Source organism: Salmo trutta, chromosome 19 (genome assembly GCF_901001165.1).
Source record: "Salmo trutta chromosome 19, fSalTru1.1, whole genome shotgun sequence".
NCBI classification, from domain to species: Eukaryota; Metazoa; Chordata; class Actinopteri; order Salmoniformes; family Salmonidae; genus Salmo; species Salmo trutta.
In genome coordinates, this window is record NC_042975.1 from 1,176,330 (window position 1) to 1,198,048 (window position 21,719).

The window sequence follows — 21,719 nt, forward strand, 5'->3', positions numbered from 1 at the left end:
CCAGAAATTATAAAAAACTATCGGCCTATATCGAATCTTCCATTCCTCTCAAAAAATTTAGAAAAAGCTGTTGCGCAGAAACTCACTGCCTTCCTGAAGACAAACAATGTATACGAAACACTTCAGTCTGGCTTTAGACCCCATCATAGCACTGAGACTGCACTTGTGAAGGTGGTAAATGACCTTTTAACCTCTACGGGCTAGGGGGCAGTATTGAGAAATTTTGAAAAATATGTGCCCATTTTTAACTGCCTCCTACACCAACTCAGAAGCTAGGATATGCATATTATTAACACATTCGGATAGAAAACACTCTGAATTTTCTAAAACAGTTTGAATGGTGTCTGTAAGTATAACAAAACTCATATTGCAGGCAAAAACCTGTGAAAAATAGATTTTAAAAAAAATGTGAATTTTGTGACTGTACTATTTAGTGTCATTGTGTTATAGATACCACAGTTAGAAAGGATTCATTTCGCAACTCCTACGGCTTCCACTAGATGTCAGCGATCTTTATAAAGTTGTTTGAAGCGTCTGTGATGAACAGGGAGCAAATTAGAATGCAAGGAAGTTGACATGTCGTCACTTCATTTTTTCACGCCTGCGCATAAATCTGAGAAGAGTGCATTTGTCATAATCGTTTTTCTAGACACTTGGTAGGTTGTGTGAAAATATTACTGATGTTTACTGATGTTTCACGTTAAAAATTGACCAAAAGATTGATGCTAAACAACGTAGTCCTGAGGCATGGTCCTAGTGTCTCCTGACCCCTCCTGTCTCAGCCTCCAGTATTTATGCTGCAGTAGTTCATGTGTCTGGGGGCTAGGGTCAGTCTGTCACATCTGTTGAAACTGGAGCAGCAGCACGGCCAGGTGGATTGGGGACAGCAAGGAGTCATCAAGCCAGCTAGTCCTGAGGCATGGTCCTAGGGCTCAGGTCCTCCGAGAGAGAGAAAGAAAGAAAGAAAGAGAGAATTAGAGAGAGCATACTTAAGTTCACACAGGACACCGGATAAGACAGGAGAAATACTCCAGATATAACAGACTGACCCTAACCCCCCGACACATAAACTACTGCAGCATAAATACTGGAGGCTGAGACAGGAGGGGTCAGGAGACACTGTGGCCCCATCCGATGATAGCCCCAGACAGGGCCAAACAGGCAGGAAATAACCCCACCCACTTTGCCAAAGCGCAGCCCCCACACCACTAGAGGGATATCTTCAACCACCAACTTACCATCCTGAGACATGGCCGATTATAGCCCACAAAGTTCTCCGCCACAGCACAACCCAAGGGGGGGCGCCAACCCAGACAGGAAGACCACGTCAGCGACTCAACCCACTCAAGTGACGCACCCCTCCCATGGACGGCATGGAAGAACACCAGTAAGCCAGTGACTCAGCCCCCGTAATAGGGTTAGAGGCAGAGAATCCCAGTGGAGAGAGGGGAACCAGCCAGGCAGAGACAGCAAGGGCAGTTCGTTGCTCCAGAGCCTTTCCGTTCACACTCCTGGGCCAGACTACACTCAATCATATGACCTACTGAAGAGATGTCTTCAGTAAAGACTTAAAGGTTGAGACCGAGTCTGCGTCTCTCACATGGGTAGGCAGACCAGTCCATAAAAATGGAGCTCTATAGGAGAAAGCCCTGCCTCCAGCTGTTTGCTTAGAAATTCTAGGGACAATTAGGAGGCCTGCGTCTTGTGACCGTAGTGTACGTGTAGGTATGTACGGCAGGACCAAATCGGAAAGATAGGTAGGAGCAAGCCCATGTAATGCTTTGTAGGAGAGAGATCAGGGTCCAGAGTAACGCCGAGGTCCTTCACTGTTTTTTTTGAGACGACTGTACAACCATCAAGATTAATTGTCCGATTCAACAGAAGATCTCTTTGTTTCTTGGGATCTAGAACAAGCATCTCTGTTTTGTCCGAGTTTAAAAGTAGAAAGTTTGCAGCCATCCACTTCCTTATGTCTGAAACACAGGCTTCTAGCGAGGGCAATTTTGGGGCTTCACCATGTTTCATTGAAATGTACAGCCTTGTGTCATCCGCATAGCAGTGAAAGTTAACATTATGTTTTCGAATGACATCCCTAATAGGTAAAATATATAGTGAAAACAATAGTGGTCCTAAAACGGAATCTTGAGAACTCCGAAATTTACAGTTGATTGGTCAGAGGACAAACCATTCACAGAAACAAATTGATATCTTTCCGACAGATAAGATCTTACCCAGGCCAGAACTTGTCCGTGCAGACCAATTTTGGTTTCCAATCTCTCCAAAAGAATGTGGTGATCGATGGTATCAAAAGCAGCACAAGGTCTAGGAGCACGAGGACAGATGCAGAGCCTCGGTCTGACACCATTAAAAGGTAATTTACCACCTTCACAAGTGCAGTCTCAGTGCTATGATGGGGTCTAAAACCAGACTGAAGCATTTCGTATGCATTGTTTGTCTTCAGGAAGGCAGTGAGTGGCTGCGCAACAGCTTTTTCTAAAAATGTTGAGAGGAATGGGAGATTCGATATAGGCTGATCATTTTTTATATTTTCTGGGTCAAGGTTTGGTTTTTTCAAGAGAGGCTGTATTACTGCCACTTTTAGTGAGTTTGGTACACATCCGGTGGATAGAGAGCCGTTTATTATGTTCAACATAGGAGGGCCAAGCACAGGAAGAAGCTCTTTCAGTAGTTTAGTTGGAATAGGGTCCAGTATGCAGCTTGAAGGTTTAGAGGCCATGATTATTTTCATCATTGTGCCAAGAGATATAGTACTAAAACACTTGAGTGTCTCCCTTGATCCTAGGTCCTGGCAGAGTTGTGCAGACTCAGGACAACTTAGCTTTTGAGGAATACGCAGATTTAAGGAGGAGTCCGTAATTTGCTTTCTAATGATCATGATCTTTTCCTCAAAGAAGTTCATGAATTTATTACTGCTGAAGTGAAAGCCATCCTCCCTTGGGGAATGCTGCTTTTTAGTTAGCTTTGTGACAGTATCAAAAAGAAGTTTCGGATTGTTCTTATTTTCCTCAATTAAGTTGGAAAAATAGGATGATCGAACAGCAGTGAGGGCTCTTCGATACTGCACGGTACTGTCTTTCCAAGCTAGTCGGAAGACTTCCAGTTTGGGGGTTTCATCGGATGGGGCCACAGTGTCTCCTGACCCCTCCTGTCTCAGCCTCTAGTATTTATGCTGCAGTAGTTCATGTGTCTGGGGGCTAGGTTCAGTCTGTCACATCTGGAGTATTTCTCTTGTCTTTTCCGGTGTCCTGTGTGAATTTAAATATGCTCTCTCTAATTCTCTCTTTCTCTTTCTTTCTCTCTCTCGGAGGACCTGAGCCCTAGGACCATGCCTCAGGACTACCTGGCTTGATAACTCCTTGCTGTCCCCAGTTCACCTGGCCATGCTGCTGCTCCAGTTCCAACTGTTCTGCCTGCAGCTATGGAACCCTGACCTGTTCACCGGACGTGCTACCTGTCCCAGACCTGTTGTCCCAGACCTGCTGGAACCCTGACCTATTCACCGGACGTGCTACCTGTCCCAGACCCGCTGTCCCAGATCTGCTGGAACCCTGACCTGTTCACCGGACGTGCTACCTGTCCCAGACCTGCTGTTTTCAACTCTCTAGAGACAGCAGGAGCGGTAGAGATACTCTCAAAGATCGGCTATGAAAAAGCCAACTGACACTTACTCTTGTGTTACTGACTTGTTGCACCCTCGACACCTGCTATGATTATTATTATTTGACAATGCTGGTAATTTATGAACATTTGAACATCTAGGCCATGTGCTGTTATAATCTCCACCCAGCACAGCCAGAAGAGGACTGACCACCCCTCATAGCCTGGTTCCTCTCTAGGTTTCTTCCTAGGTTCTGGCCTTTCTAGGGAGTTTTTCCCTAGCCACCGTGCTTCTACACCTGCATTGCTTGCTGTTTGGGGTTTTAGGCTGGGTTTCTGTACAGCACTTTGATATATCAGCTGATGTAAGAAGGGCTATATAAATAAATTTGATTTGATTTGGTGTGGCGCCATTTCCGTTCCAATTTTCTGGAAGCTTGCTTCAGAGCTCGGGTATTTTCTGTATACCAGGGAGCTAGTTTCTTATGACAAATGTTTTTCGTTTTTAGGGGTGCAACTGCATCTAGGGTATTGCGCAAGGTTAAATTGAGTTCCTCAGTTAGGTGGTTAACTGATTTTTGTCCTCTGACATCCTTGGGTAGGCAGAGGGAGTCTGGAAGGGCATCAACGAATCTTTGGGTTGTCTGAGAATTTATAACACAATTTCTGATGCTCCTTGGTTGGGGTCTGAGCAGATTATTTGTTGCGATTGCAAACGTAATAAAATGGTGGTCCGATAGTCCAGGATTATGAGAAAAAACATTAAGATCCACAACATTTATTCCAAGGGTCAAAACTAGGTCCAGAGTATGACTGCGGCAATGAGTAGGTCCAGAGACATGTTGGACAAAACCCACTGAGTCGATGATGGCTCCGAAAGCATTTTTGGAGTGGGTCTGTGGACTTTTCCATGAGAATATTAAAGTCACCAAAAATTAGAATATTATCTGCTATGACTACCATTTTTAATCTAACATTAAGCACAGGAATTATCCCTAAGGTGTGGAAAGCAGCTTTTGTTCTGCCATTACATAAGGGAGGTGACGGTAGTGATTTGGATAACTATCGACCCATCTCTAGGCTCCCTTGTCTGGCAAAGATCCTAGAATCTATAGTCAACAAACAGTTACCGTCTTTTCTTTCTGCTAACAGTATTCTTAGCACCAATCAATCTGGTTTTAGATCTAAACACAGTACCACATCGGCCACTATGCTTGTTGTAAATGATATTGCAAATGCCTTAGATGATAGAAAGCACTGTGCTGCGTTGTTTGTAGATTTGTCAAAAGCTTTTGACACTGTAGACCATGCTATCCTTTTGAGTAAGCTGTCATCTATAGGAGTGGGCACTGATGCCTGCCGATGGTTTTATGACTATCTTAAAGATAGAACTCAGGCCGTCATGGTCGACGGGGTCAAGTCTGACCCCTTACAGTTACTTAAAGTGGTCCCTCAGGGTTCAATAATTGGCCCACTATTGTTCTCACTTTATATAAACAACATTGGTGATGATGTCAGATATTGTAAATTCCATTTATATGCAGATGACAGAGTGATGTACTCTATTGCTCCAACAGCGGACCAAGCTTTAATGCAGTTGGAGTCTGATTTTAGGATACTACAGGGGTCTCTTTTACAGCTTAAACTTGTTTTAAACGCTAAGAAAACAAATGTCATGTTTTTTTCTAGGTCTAAACTCTCAGTTAGAAACACTTTTGTAATCACTAGCTTGGATGGTACTCAAATCAAACAGGTCTCTGCATATAAATATTTAGGGGTATGGTTAGATGATAGGCTCTCTTTTAAAAAACATGTTACTGAATTGGGAAAAAAGCTCAAATTAAAGATAGGGTTCCTGTACAGAAACAGGGCTTGTCTGTCCTTTGTAAATAGAAAACAAATTGTGCAGGTTACTTTTATGTCCGTTTTAGATTATGGTGATATTATCTATATGCATGCATCAGCAAACACATTAAAACCACTGGATGCTATTTACCATTGTGCACTCAGGTTTATCACGGGTGATAGTTACAAAACTCATCACTGTATCCTATATCAACATATGGGTTGGGCCTCTCTATCTGTGAGGCGAGAGCAACATGCTCTCTTGTTTATTTATAAAGCGCTTCTTTTAAAACTACCTCCATATATATCATCATTAATTTCCACTAGATATACAAATTTTAAAACCAGATCACAGATGTGGATTACATTAGAGACTCCTGCGGTCTCCACAGAGTTGGGTAGGACTGCCTTTAGTTCCTTTGCACCTTATTTATGGAACAAACTGCAGATCCAACTTAAGTTAGACACTCTGGTGTCCCTTGCCCATTTTAAAAATGTTATGGAGGATCAATATGATGTTATCTGTGATTGTTTCTGTTGAATTGTGTCTTTGTTTTGTATGTTTGAAATGTTCTTGTCTGTATGCCTAAAACTGTACATGTCAACATGTTTACACAGGGCACAGCCGTAGAAGAGATCCAGGTCTCAGTCTGTTTTCCCTGTTAAAATAAAGATTAAAAAAAAAAAAAAAAAAAAACTACAAGGTCTGATAGGAATTCAGGGAACTCAGTGAGGACTGCTATATATGGCCCAGGAGGCCTGTAAACAGTAGCTATACAAAGTGATTGAGTAGGCTGCATAGATTTCATGACTAGAAGCTCAAAAGACGAAAACGTCGTTTTTATTTTTTTGGGGAAATTGAAATTTGCTATCGTAAATGTTAGCAACACCTCTGCCTTTGCGGGATGCATGGGGGATATGGTCACTAGTGTAACCAAGAGGTGAGGCCTCATTTAACACAGTAAATCCATCAGGCTTAAGCCATGTTTCAGTCAGGCCAATCACATCAAGATTATGATCAGTGATTAGTTCTGCTGCCTGGTCGAGGCACAGACACGGTCTCAATGGGGATAGCTGAGCTGACTACACTGACTGTGCTGGTGGCAGACTCCACTAAGCTGGCAGGCTGGCTAACAGCCTGCTGCCTGGCCTGCACCCTATCTCATTGTGGAGCTAGAGGAGTTAGAGCCCTGTCTATGTTCGTAGATAAGATGAGAGCACCCCTCCAGCTAGGATGGAGTCCGTCACTCCTCAACAGGCCAGGCTTGGTCCTGTTTGTGGGTGAGTCCCAGAAAGATTATCTACAAATTCTATCTTTTGGGAGGGGCTGAAAACAGTGGCATTTGGTGTTTATACTTGCATACTATTGTTTGTACACCTAAATGTGGTACCTTCAGCCGTTTGGAAATTGCTCCCAAGGATGAACCAGACTTGTGGAGGTCTACAATATTTTTCCTGAGGTCTTGGCTGATTTCTTTTGATTTTCCCATGATGTCAAGCAAAGAGGCACTGAATTTGAAGGTAGGCTTTGAAATACATCCACAGATACACCTCCAATTCTTTCAAATTATGTCAATTAGCCTATCAGAAGCTTCTAAAGCCATGACATCATTTTCTGGAATTTTCCAAGCTGTTTAAATGCACAGTCAACATAGTGTATGTAAACTTCTGACCCACTGGAATTGTGATACAGTGAATTATAAGTGAAGTAATCTGTAAACAATTGTTGGAAAAATTCCTTGCGTCATGCACAAAGTAGATGTCCTAATGTAACAGTGTAGGCTCCGTCCCTCTCTTCGCCCCAACCCGGGCTCGAACCAGGGACCCTTGCACACATCAACAACTGACACCCACCGAAGCATCGTTACTCATAGCGCCACAAGAGCCACGGCCCTTGCAACGCAAGGGGAACAACTACTTCAGGTCTCAGAGCGAGTGACGTCACCGATTGAAACTCTATTAGCGCGCACCACCGCTAACTAACTAACTAGCCATTTCACATCGGTTACACTAACTGACTTGCCAAAACTATAGTTTGATAATAAGAAATGTGTGGAGTGGTTGAAAACGAGTATTTAATGACTGAAATCTAAGTGTATGTAAACTTCCGACTTCAACTGTATATGATGCTAATGCCCCTAGCATGGGTTTATATACGATGCTAACGTCCCTAGCATGGGTTTACTGTAAATGCGATGCTAATGTCCCTAGCATGGGTTTCTATACAATGCTAATGTCCCTAGCATGGATTTATTTATACGATGCTAATGTCCCTAGCATGGATTTACTGTAAATGCAATGCTAATGCCCCTAGCATGGATTTCTATACAATGCTAATGCCCCTAGCATGGGTTTACTGTAAATGAGATGCTAATGCCCCTAGCATGTTTACAGTGAATACTTAAACATCTCACCAATATAGAATATTTTTTATTGATCTGACCGCCAGTCATTGGGCTGGACATTTCAATGAGAACTCAAGTGTTAGTCTTTTATGTGACAATTTGAAAGCACTATTTCATCTGGCAATAGGCCCAAGTGCAGTGACTATACACAGTAGAAACAGGTACACACACATCAACATTCAATAGGAAACTATCTCATAGATTGGAAATCAGACGTTTACACTGATTCCACGCTTCCAGATTTAAACTGTTCTACATTAGGACTGAGTAGACATCGCAATGAAAGACAAATATAACGGAAACATGTTAGGAGACTAGGAGTATATATTCAGAAGGAGCAGTAGTGTAGAAGCAGAGAGGACAGCAGTGCAGGCGGCCACGGGGGGAAAGGAGATGGGGGCAGCTGTTCCTCTGATCAGGAGAGTCTCAGGACCCCAGCGCTGTGCTGTTCAGTTCATACAGACACCATTGGTCCCTGCAGAGACTCAACCCAGTCCCTCTACCCCTCTCCTCTCTCCCCTCCTTCCCCCCTCTCTCCTGTCTCAAAAGGGTGATGTGAGCTCCAGGGAGGGTGTGGGGGTAGAAGAGTTGGTCAAATCCAGGGTGAGGTTGGAGTGGCTGTGGATGGAGGGTGCAGGAGGGGGCCAGGCCAGGTGAACAGCGACCCCTGTGGCCAGGAAAAGTACTGCAGTCAGCAGAGTGAAACCTCTCCTCAGGACCAGCTGGGAAGCAGACAGCAGACCTTTGGACTGGATAACTGTGCCTTCCTGCTGCTCCTCCCCACTTCCTCCTTCTCCCTGGGTGCTGACTGGGGTGTAACCAGGAGGTTTGGATTCATCACTCTCTGGCTGGGCCTGGAGACACACACAAACACACAGCATTAGGATGAGATACAGGACACATGGCATTATGAGATACAGGACACATGGCATTATGAGATACAGGACACATGGCATTCAGATGAGATACAGGACACATGGCATTAAGATGAGATACAGGACACATGGCATTAAGATGAGATACAGGACACATGGCATTAAGATGAGATACAGGACACATGGCATTATGAGATACAGGACACATGGCATTAAGAATGTGATACAGGACACATGGCATTAAGATGAGATACAGGACACATGGCATTATGAGATACAGGACACATGGCATTATGAGATACAGGACACATGGCATTAAGATGAGATACAGGACACATGACATTAAGATGAGATACAGGACACATGGCATTAAGATAAGATACAGGACACATGGCATTATGAGATACAGGACACATGGCATTATGAGATACAGGACACATGGCATTAAGATGAGATACAGGACACATGGCATTATGAGATACAGGACACATGCCATTATGAGATACAGGTCACATGGCATTATGAGATACAGGTCACATGGCATTATGAGATACAGGACACATGGCATTATGAGATACAGGACACATGGCATTCAGATGAGATACAGGACACATGGCATTAAGATGAGATACAGGACACATGGCATTAAGATGAGATACAGGACACATGGCATTAAGATGAGATACAGGACACATGGCATTATGAGATACAGGACACATGGCATTATGAGATACAGGACACATGTCATTATGAGATACAGGACACATGGCATTATGAGATACAGGACACATGGCATTAAGAATGAGATACAGGACACATGGCATTAAGATGAGATACAGGACACATGGCATTAAGATGAGATACAGGACACATGGCATTAAGATGAGATGCAGGACACATGACATTAAGATGAGATACAGGACACATGGCATTAAGATGAGATACAGGACACATGGCATTAAGAGATACAGGACACATGGCGTTATGATGAGATACAGGACACATGGCATTATGAGATACAGGACACATGGCATTATGAGATACAGGACACATGGCATTATGAGATACAGGACACATGGCATTAAGAATGAGATACAGGACACATGGCATTAAGAATGAGATACAGGACACATGGCATTAAGATGAGATACAGGACACATGGCATTATGAGATACAGGACACATGGCATTATGAGATACAGGACACATGGCATTAAGATGAGATACAGGACACATGGCATTAAGATGAAATACAGGACACATGGCATTCAGATGAGATACAGGACACATTGCTTTATGAGATACAGGACAAATGGCATTATGAGATACAGGACACATGGCATTAAGATGAGATACAGGAGACATGGCATTATGAGATACAGGACACATGGCATTATGAGATACAGGACACATGGCATTAAGATGAGATACAGGACACATGGCATTATGAGATATAGGACACATGGAATTATGAGATACAGGTCACATGGCATTATGAGATACAGGTCACATGGCATTATGAGATACAGGACACATGGCATTATGAGATACAGGACACATGGCATTCAGATGAGATACAGGACACATGGCATTAAGATGAGATACAGGACACATGGCATTAAGATGAGATACAGGACACATGGCATTAAGATGAGATACAGGACACATGGCATTATGAGATACAGGACACATGTCATTATGAGATACAGGACACATGGCATTATGAGATACAGGACACATGGCATTAAGAATGAGATACAGGACACATGGCATTAAGATGAGATACAGGACACATGGCATTAAGATGAGATACAGGACACATGGCATTAAGATGAGATACAGGACACATGACATTAAGATGAGATACAGGACACATGGCATTAAGATGAGATACAGGACACATGGCATTAAGAGATACAGGACACATGGCGTTATGATGAGATACAGGACACATGGCATTATGAGATACAGGACACATGGCATTATGAGATACAGGACACATGGCATTATGAGATACAGGACACATGGCATTATGAGATACAGGACACATGGTATTAAGAATGAGATACAGGACACATGGCATTAAGAATGAGATACAGGACACATGGCATTATGAGATACAGGACACATGGCATTATGAGATACAGGACACATGGCATTATGAGATACAGGACACATGGCATTAAGATGAGATACAGGACACATGGCATTAAGATGAGATACAGGACACATGGCAATAAGATGAAATACAGGACACATGGCATTCAGATGAGATACAGGACACATTGCTTTATGAGATACAGGACACATGGCATTATGAGATACAGGACACATGGCATTAAGATGAGATACAGGACACATGGCATTATGAGATACAGGACACATGGCATTAAGAGATACAGTACACATGGCATTATGAGATACAGGACACATGGCATTATGAGATACAGGACACATGGCATTATGAGATACAGGACACATGGCATTAAAATGAGATACAGGACACATGGCATTAAGATGAGATACAGGACACATGGCATTATGAGATACAGGACACATGGCATTAAGATGAGATTCAGGACACATGGCATTAAGATGAGATACAGGACACATGGCTTTATGAGATACAGGACACATGGCATTATGAGATACAGGACACATGGCATTAAGAATGAGATACAGGACACATGGTATTAAGATGAGATACAGGACACATGGCATTATGAGATACAGGACACATGGCATTATGAGATACAGGACACATGGCATTATGAGATACAGGACACATGGCATTAAGATGAGATACAGGACACATGGCATTAAGATGAGATACAGGACACATGGCATTAAGATGAGATACAGGACACATGGCATTATGAGATACAGGACACATGGCATTCAGATGAGATACAGGACACATGGCATTAAGATGAGATACAGGACACATGGCATTAAGATGAGATACAGGACACATGGCATTAAGATGAGATACAGGACACATGGCATTTTGAGATACAGGACACATGGCATTATGAGATACAGGACACATGGCATTAAGATGAGATACAGGTCACATGGCATTAAGATGAGATACAGGACACATGGCATTAAGATGAGATACAGGACACATGGCATTCAACACAGACTACAGAGCACATATACATGGATGCTGGACACACACACACACACATTCCCTCACCATGTCAGTGCAACCTTCTGGAGGCAGAGTTGTAATCAGCGGCTGTCCAATAGGAGGCTTCGCTGGAACACACGTTGCCAGCCCAGTCTTCCCAGCACGCACCTGGGCCTGAGGAATCAGTTGGTTGTTAGTCAGTACAACTGTTTTGTTTTTGTTTTTTAAGGTGTAGATCAGCTTTATTATTGCAGATAGAATGTATTTTCCATCAATGTAATTGGCTGCATCATTTCCATTGCCCCATATATATATATATATATATATATATATAAAAATATATTTTCCATCTTTATTATTTTCCCCTAACCCTACCACCCCTCCCCTAATTGGAGTAAACTAATGGACAACACCACCTAGGCTTCTACTTCCAGTTTATACATACTAAATACATTTTACGGACACAATGTATTTTACAATAGTTCTCTTTTGTTTGTTTTTAATCCCATCCAGCTACCATCAACCCCTCCCATCCATATCTGAACACCATCCAGTTTGAGTTATATTTGCCATATATTTTTAACTGTGCTGTTTCTTAAAAGTTCTGAACCTATATACATTTTACGGACACAATGTATTTTACAATAGTTATCTTGTTGTTTTTAGTCCCATCCTTCAGCTCCCCTCAACCCCTCCCATCTATCTCTGAAGACCAGTCCCATCCTTCAGCTCCATCCAGTCCCATCCTTCAGCTCCCCTCAACCCCTCCCATCTATCTCTGACCACCGTCCAGTCCCATCCTTCAGCTCCCCTCAACCCCTCCCATCTATCTCTGAACACCATCCAATCCCATCCTTCAGCTCCCCTCAACCCCTCCCATCTATCTCTGACCACCATCCAGTCCCATCCTTCAGCTCCATCCAGTCCCATCCTTCAGCTCCCCTCAACCCCTCCCATCTATCTCTAAACACCATCCAGTTTTGACTTTTATTTGCCATAGACAGACAGACAGACAGACAATACCAGCAACAAGAGAACAGACAGACAGACAGACAGACAGACAGACAGACAGACAGACAGACAGACAGACAGACAGACAGACAGACAGACAGACAGACAGACAGACAGACAGACAGACAGACAGACAGACAGACAGACAGACAGACAGACAGACAGACAGACAGACAGACAGACAGACAGACAGTCAGAGAGGTCAGAGAGGTCAGAGAGGTCAGAGAGGTCAGGGAGGTCAGGGAGGTCAGGGTACCCTACCTCCTTGGCGACATGCTGCCAGTTGAGTTTGAAGATGATGACAATGAAGAACCCAGTCTGGAGGATGACACAGATGAAGAGACCTACCCACAAACCTGACAGGGAGAGCACACACGTCACACACAATCACAGAGTTGTCACACACTAGATCGGTGTCCAGTAAAGACTGAGGTAGTAATAGAGATAGAGAGATGGAGGTCAAATATCATTTTATAGAGAGGTAGAGGTAGAGGTAGTGATAGATGTAGAGTTAAAGGTAGAGCTAGAGATGGAGGTAGAGGTAGTGATAGATGTAGAGTTAAAGGTAGAGCTAGAGATGGAGGTTGAGGTAGTGATAGAGATGGAGGTAGAGGTAGTGATAGATGTAGAGATAAAGGTAGAGCTAGAGATGGAGGTAGAGGTAGTGATAGAGATGGAGGTAGAGGTAGTGATAGAGATTAAGGTAGAGGTAGTGATAGATGTAGAGATAAAGGTAGAGCTAGAGATGGAGGTAGAGGTAGTGATAGAGATGGAGGTAGAGGTAGTGATAGAGATTAAGGTAGAGGTAGTGATAGATGTAGAGTTAAAGGTAGAGCTAGAGATGGAGGTAGAGGTAGTGATAGAGATGGAGGTAGAGGTAGTGATAGATGTAGAGATAAAGGTAGAGCTAGAGATTAAGGTAGAGGTAGTGATAGATGTAGAGTTAAAGGTAGAGCTAGAGATGGAGGTAGAGGTAGTGATAGATGTAGAGATAAAGGTAGAGCTAGAGATTAAGGTAGAGGTAGTGATAGATGTAGAGATAGAGGTAGTGATAGAGATAGAGGTAGTGATGGAGGTAGAGGTAGTGATAGAGATGGAGGTAGAGGTAGTGATAGAGATTAAGGTAGAGGTAGTGATAGATGTAGAGATAAAGGTAGAGCTAGAGATGGAGGTAGAGGTAGTGATAGAGATGGAGGTAGAGGTAGTGATAGAGATTAAGGTAGAGGTAGTGATAGATGTAGAGATAAAGGTAGAGCTAGAGATTAAGGTAGAGGTAGTGATAGATGTAGAGATAAAGGTAGAGCTAGAGATTAAGGTGGAGGTAGTGATAAAGATGGAGGTATATGTATTTGTATTTATTATGGATCACCATTAGCTGCTGCCAAAGCAGCAGCTACTCTTCCTGGGGTCCAGCAAAATTAAGGCTGATTATACAATTTTAAAACATTACAATACTGTAGAAAAAGCCCATGGAGTTGGTGGAATAATCCTTTAATTCATTGCCACTTACTCAGCTGGGCCAGGGGCGCTTTAATTAGGTCAGGTGGAAATGTCCGACAGATCTCCACTCCATAAAAGGAGGAAATCACTATCGCCTGATCGCGCTGCTTTCTCTTCCTTCACTCTGTCAAATCCAGAAGTTCTGTGCGTCCATGAATCCACCACAGACTACTCAGTAAATATACCACTTTATGGTTAAAGGAATTCCTGCCTCAGTCTCATCCATTTCTCTGTCACCTGACCCGTGACCACCTGTTCACCCTCACTGTCAGTCATCCTACCTGTCCAGCTACCCACACAGATTCCACTAATCTTTCAAATACATTCACAGATTTCACAACACACTGTGTTCCCTCAGGCCGCTGCTCCACCACTACCACATATCTACATTACTAATTTACAGTCCAGCCAGACACGTAGGTATTTATCGTTGTCCACATATTCTATGTCCGAGCCGTCCAGAGTAGTGATGCTAGTCGGGTGGACGGGTACGGGCAGCAAACGGTTGAAAAGCATGCATTTGGTTTTACTTGCGTTTAAGAGCAGTTGGAGGCCACGGAAGGAGTGTTGTATGGCATTGAAGCTCGTTTGGAGGTTAGTTAACACAGTGTCCAAAGAAGGGCCAGATGTATACAGAAGGGTGTCGTCTGCTTAGAGGTGAATCAGGGAATCACCCGCAACATCGTTGATATATACAGAGGAAAGAGTCGGCCCGAGCATTGAACCCTGTGGTACCCTCATAGATACTGCCTGAGGTCCGGACAACAGGCCCTCCGATTTGACACACTGAACTCTGTCTGAGAAGTAGTTGGTGAACCAGGCGATGCAGTCATTTGAGAAACCAAGGCTGTTGAGTCTGCGTGAGTGTTTTGTTCCAAATTCAATGCTTTTAGTTTTAGAAATATTTAGGGCTAACTTATTCCTTGCCACCCACTCTGAAACTAACTGCAGGTCTTTGTTTAGTGTTGCAGTCATTTCAGTAGCTGACGCGTATAGTGTTGAGTCATCCACATACATAGACACTCTGGCTTTACGCAAAGTCAGTGGCAAGTCGTTAGTAAAAATTGAAAAAAGCAAGGGGCCTAAACAGCTACCCTGGGGAATTCCTGATTCTAACTGGATTATATTTGATAGGCTTCATTAAAGAACACCCTCTGTGTTCTGTTAGACAAGTAACTCTTTATTCACAATATAGCAGGGGGTGTAAAGCCATAACACATGTTTTTCCAGCAGCAGACTATGATCAATAATGTCAAAAGCTGCACTGAAGTCTAGCAAGACAGCCCCCACAATTATTTTATCATCAATTTCTCTCAGCCAATCATCAGTCATTTGTGTAAGTGCTGTGCTTGTTGAATGTCCTTCCCTATAAGCATGCGGAAATTCTGTTGTCAATTTGTGTCACGTCCTGACCAGTAAAGGGGTCATTTGTCATTGTAGGATGGTCAGGGCATGGCAGGGGGTGTTGTTTTTGTGTTTTGGGGTTTGGTTTATTTAGAGGGGATTTGTTCTAGTTTTCATTTTCTATGTTCGTTTTCTATGTGTGGCCAAATATGGTTTCCAATCAGAGGCAGCTGTCTTTCGTTGTATCTGATTGGAAGCCATACTTAGGCAGCCCTTTTTTCCTTTGGGTTTGTGGGTGGTTATTTTCCATTTAGTTGTTGTACCTGACAGAACTGTTGGTCGTTTTGTTATTTTGTTTAAGTGTTCTCAGTAAATAAATTAAGAATGAGCACTATACCCACTGCGCCTTGGTCTGTCCCTTACGACGCCTATGACAATTTGTTTACTGTAAAATAGCATTGTATCTGGTCAAACACAAATTTTTTCCAGAAGTTTACTAAGGGTTGGTAACAGGCTGATTGGTCGGCTATTTGAGCCAGTAAAGGGGGCTTTACTATTCTTGGGTAGAGGAATGACTTTAGCTTCCCTCCGGGCCTGAGGGCACACACTTTCGAGTAGGCTTAAATTGAAGATGTGGCAAATAGGAGTGGCAATATTGTCTGCTATTTTCCCCAGTAATTTTCCATCTAGATTGTCAGACCCTGTCGGCTTGTCAATGTTGATAGACAACAATACTTTGTTCACCTCTTCCACACTGACTCTATGGAAATGTACAATTCCTGTCTTTTATAATTTGGTCCGATATAATTGGATGTGTAGGGTCAGCGTTTGTTGCTGGCATGTCATCCCTAAGTTTGCTTATCTTGCCAATGAAAAAGTCATTAAAGTATTTTGCAATATCGGAGGATTTGTGATGAATGAGCCATCTGATTCAATAAATGAAGGAGCCGAGTTGGCTTTTTCCCCCCAAAATGTCATTTAAGGTGCCCGAAAGCTTTTTACTATCATTCTTTATATGATTTATCTTTGTTTCATAGTGTAGTTTATTTGTATTTGTAAGTCAATTTGTAAGTCGCTCTGGATAAGAGCGTCTGCTAAATGACTTAAATGTAAATGTAAATGTAAATGTATTTCGTTTAGTCACATGATTTCTTTATTTGCAGTACGTTTGCCAGTCAGTTGGGCTGCCAGACTTAATTGCCATTCCTTTTGCCTCATCCCTCTCAACCATACAATTTATCAATTCCTCATCAATCCAAGGGGATTTAACAGTTGGAGGTGGAGATGGAAATAGTGGGACAGATATAGGTACAGGTAGACACAGAGGTAGAGAGAAAGAGAGTCAGAGATGGAGGTAGAGATAGAGGTAGAAATGTTCAGGTAGAGATAGAAATAGAGGTACTTATAGAGGTACAGATGGAGATAGAGGTAGAGATCGAGGTACAGATAGAAAAAGAGGCAGAGAGGTAGAGGTAGAGATACAGATATAAAAAGAGGTAGAGGTTGAGGTTGAGATAGAGATGTTGAGTTAGAGGTAAAGATAGAGATAAAGGTAGAGATATAGGTAGAGATGTTGAGGTAAAGGTAGAGATAGAGGTTGAGATTGAGGTAGAGGTGTTGAGGTAGAGATGTTGAGGTAGAGGTACAGATGTTGAGGTAGAGATGTTGAGGTAGAGGTACAGATAGAGATAGAGGTGTTGAGGTAGAGATGTTGAGGTAGAGATAGAGATAGAGGTTGAGGTAGAGATGGAGAGATAGAGGTTGAGGTAGAGATGTTGAGGTAGCGGTAGAGATGTTGAGGTAGAGATGTTGAGGTTGAGGTAGAGGTTGAGATAGAGGTAGATGTGTTGAGGTAGAGGTGTTGAGGTAGAGATGTTGAGGTAGAGGTACAGATAGAGATAGAGGTTGAGGTAGAGATGTAGAGATAGAGGTTGAGGTAAAGATGTTGAGGTTGAGGTAGAGATGTTGAGGTAGAGGTAGAGATAGAGGTTGAGATAGAGGTAGATGTGTTGAGGTAGAGATGTTGAGGTAGAGATGTTGAGGTAGAGGTACAGATAGAGATAGAGGTTGAGGTAGAGATGTAGAGATAGAGGTTGAGGTAAAGATGTTGAGGTAGAGATGTTGAGGTAGAGATAGAGGTAGAGATGTTGAGTTGGGGACGAGATAGAGGTAGAGATAGAAGTACAGATAGAGGTACAGATAGAGATAGAGGTTGAGATGTTGAGATAGAGATAGAAGTATAGATAGAGGTGAGTAGGAGGTATAGAGATATAGATAGTGGTAGAGATAGAGGTTGTGGTAGAGGTAGAGGTAGATTTAGAGGTAGAGATAGAGGTCAGGATAGACGTAGTTGTCGAGGTAGAGGTAGAATACCTAGTATCCTGAGCTTAGCAGCGAACATCAAAGCGATGCCGACCGGAAGGCCAATGCAATAGTACGAGACCAGGTTAGACAGCGCAGCTATCTTCTGTTTACCTGCTCCAACCAGGATACCTGAACAAACACACTACACACACACACACACACACACACACACACACACACACACACACACACACACACACACACACACACACACACACACACACACACACACACACACACACACACACACACACACACACTAACTGGTTAGACTCAACAGTACACATAACAGTGTGAATGTGTAGAGCTCCAGGTACTCACCAGTAGATATAACTGTATGAATGTGTAGAGACCCAGGTACTCACCAGTAAAGGTACTCACCAATGAAGGTACTCACCAGTAAAGGTACTCACCAGTGAAGGTACTCACCAGTAAAGGTACTCACCAGTGAAGGTACTCACCAGTGAAGGTACTCACCAGTAAAGGTACTCACCAGTAAAGGTACTCACCAGTGAAGGTACTCACCAGTAAAGGTACTCACCAGTAGAGCATCAAAGAACTGTATGAAGGTGTAGAGCCCCAGGTTCACTGATACGTTGTCCACTATAGCTCTGGAGAGGACAGGACAGGACTCAGGAGGAGGACTATTAACTACTGAGAGATCACTTAGGTCCTGTCTACACTTGACACTTGCATGCGACTTCAGCTATCAGAACATGAAGATCACATTGAAAAGACGGGTCAAAAGTCACTTTGTGGTCTGATTGTGTTCAGATCTGCTGTCCACTTCAGAAGCTGGTCAGGGATACGTTGTGTGCAGATTCCTTCTCAGCCTGGACATAATCAGGCTACCAAAAGCACATACAGTGGGCGACTCATCAGCACTCCTCCCACAAGTCTCCAGAAAACGTGTGTTTTCAATCAAATTCAATCAAATGTATTTTTTAAAAGCCCTTCTTACATCAGCTGATGTCACAAAGTGCTGTACAGAAACCCAGCCTAAAACCCCCAAAAATGCAGATGTAGAAGCACGGTGGCTAGGAAAAACTCCCTAGAATGCAAGAACCTAGGAAAAACTCCCTAGAAGGCAGGAACCTAGGAAAAACTCCCTAGAAGGCAGGAACCTAGGAAAAACTCCCTAGAATGGCCGAAAGGACCGAGTGGAACCTTTTCATTCTAACGTTGGAGAAAATACATTATAGCGTGTGAGGAACTTTGGGAAACGATATTTAGTTTATACTAATCCAATTGCTCAGAAAATTAGATTTTGTTTAATAAGTAATATAAAAAAAATATATAAAAACGGTAGGGGTCAAAATGACTGACACCGCTGATTTGTAAATACCTTTGAAATACTTCACCTTGCGAAGATACTGAGACTATTTCTAAAATATATGTATGAGTTGGAGGGGATCTTAGACCCCAACACAGTCTTTCCATATCCTTTAAATTAGCTTATATTAGCTTAGCTTTCGATAGGTTTCAAGTCCGTAGTTTATGATGGTCATTGAAAAAAATTGGGATTTTGTGGCCAATTAACCATTTCTTTGTGGATTTTGCTGTGTGTTTGGGTATTGTCTTGCTGAAAGATGCACTTACGGCCATGTTTCAGCCCCCTGGCAGAGGCAACCAAATGTTTGGCACTGGGTAACGTTCGTGATGTCGTTGACCTAGACAAGGGCCCCAGAACCAGCGGAAACAAAATAGTCACAGGATCGAACCTTTAAAAAAAATATGTTTTTGCCTAAAATAAAATACCCAAATCCAATTGCCTCCAGCTCAGGACCTGAAGAAAGGATATGCATATTCTTGATACCATTTGAAAAGGAAACACTTTGAAGTTTGTGGAAATGTGAAAGTAATATAACACATTAGATCTGGTAAAAGATAATACAAAGAAAAAAAACATGATTTTTTTTTAATCCATTATCTTTGAAATGCAAGAGAAAGGCCACAATATATTATTGCAATTTAGATTTTGGCCACTAGATGGTAGCAGCGTATATGCAAAGTTTTAGAGCATGGTATTCTTTCACTGTAAAAGCTGCTGTAAATCCGTATTTTTTGAACAACTGCATTGTTGATTGGGGGCTTGTAAGTAAGCATTTCACTGTAAGGTGACACACCTGTTGTATTCGAATACCTGTTGTATTCGGCGCACGTTTAGAAAATTCCAGATGCACACAAACACATACTACACACTACACACACATTATCTACCCTTTACCCCTACCTACAGTATACTGCTGTTACTGTCTATTATCTATCCTTTACCCCTACCTACAGTATACTGCTGTTACTGTCTATTATCTATCCTTTACCCCTACCTACAGTATACTGTCTATTATCTATCCTTTACCCCTACCTACAGTATGCTGCTGTTACTGTCTATTATCTACCCTTTACCCCTACCTACAGTATACTGCTGTTACTGTCTATTATCTATCCTTTACCCCTACCTACAGTATACTGCTGTTACTGTCTATTATCTATCCTTTACCCCTACCTACAGTATACTGTCTATTATCTATCCTTTACCCCTACCTACAGTATGCTGCTGTTACTGTCTATTATCTATCCATTACCCCTACCTACAGTATACTGCTGTTACTGTCTATTATCTATCCTTTACCCCTACCTACAGTATACTGCTGTTACTGTCTATTATCTATCCTTTACCCCTACCTACAGTATACTGTCTATTATCTATCCTTTACCCCTACCTACAGTATGCTGCTGTTACTGTCTATTATCTATCCATTACCCCTACCTACAGTATACTGCTGTTACTGTCTATTATCTATCCTTTACCCCTATCTACAGTATACTGCTGTTACTGTCTATTATCTATCCATTACCCCTACCTACAGTATACTGCTGTTACTGTCTATTATCTATCCTTTACCCCTACCTACAGTATACTGCTGTTACTGTCTATTATCTATCCTTTACCCCTACCTACAGTATCCTGCTGTTACTGTTTATTATCTATCCTTTACCCCTACCTACAGTATACTGCTGTTACTGTCTATTATCTATCCTTTACCCCTACCTACAGTATACTGCTGTTACTGTCTATTATCTATTCTTTACCCCTAGCTACAGTATACTGCTGTTACTGTCTATTATCTATCCCCCTACCTACAGTATACTGCTGTTACTGTCTATTATCTATCCTTTACCCCTACCTACAGTATACTGCTGTTACTGTCTATTATCTATCCTGTACCCCTACCTACAGTATACTGCTGCTACTGTCTATTATCTATCCATTACCCCTACCTACAGTATACTGCTGTTACTGTCTATTATCTATCCATTACCCCTACCTACAGTATACTGCTGTTACTGTTTATTATCTTTCCTTTACCCCTACCTGTCTGTGCTTATCTCCATTACCCCGTAGCTCTTCACATATTCCTCCTGTCATTATTTACATATTGTTTTATTTTCTCTCTCTCTGCATTGTTGGGAAGGGCTGTAAGCATTTCACTGTTTGTTTACACCTGTTATTTACCAATCATGTGATTAATAACATTTGATTTGAAAATAATATAATTTCCCCAATTTTTTGGTGCATACAAATATAGCTAAGTACTTGAATTCTATAATTTATAATAATCAT

General features: G+C 42.4%; 1 protein-coding gene across 2 annotated transcripts in view; it reads right to left on the reverse strand.

Annotated features, from left to right (window-relative positions):
* Positions 1–7,873: 7,873 nt before the first annotated feature.
* slc47a1 (solute carrier family 47 member 1) overlaps positions 7,874–21,719 on the reverse strand; it is a 40,745-nt gene continuing 26,899 nt past the window's right edge. For both annotated transcript variants that reach the window (XM_029699388.1, XM_029699390.1), the window contains exons 13-17: positions 18,636–18,705; positions 18,104–18,236; positions 13,148–13,242; positions 11,942–12,049; positions 7,874–8,722 (exon numbers count right to left, since the gene is read on the reverse strand). In XM_029699388.1, coding sequence (XP_029555248.1) covers positions 8,411–8,722; positions 11,942–12,049; positions 13,148–13,242; positions 18,104–18,236; positions 18,636–18,705 — 718 coding nt within the window. In that variant the 3' untranslated portion in view covers positions 7,874–8,410. The remainder of the gene's footprint in view (positions 8,723–11,941; positions 12,050–13,147; positions 13,243–18,103; positions 18,237–18,635; positions 18,706–21,719) is intronic.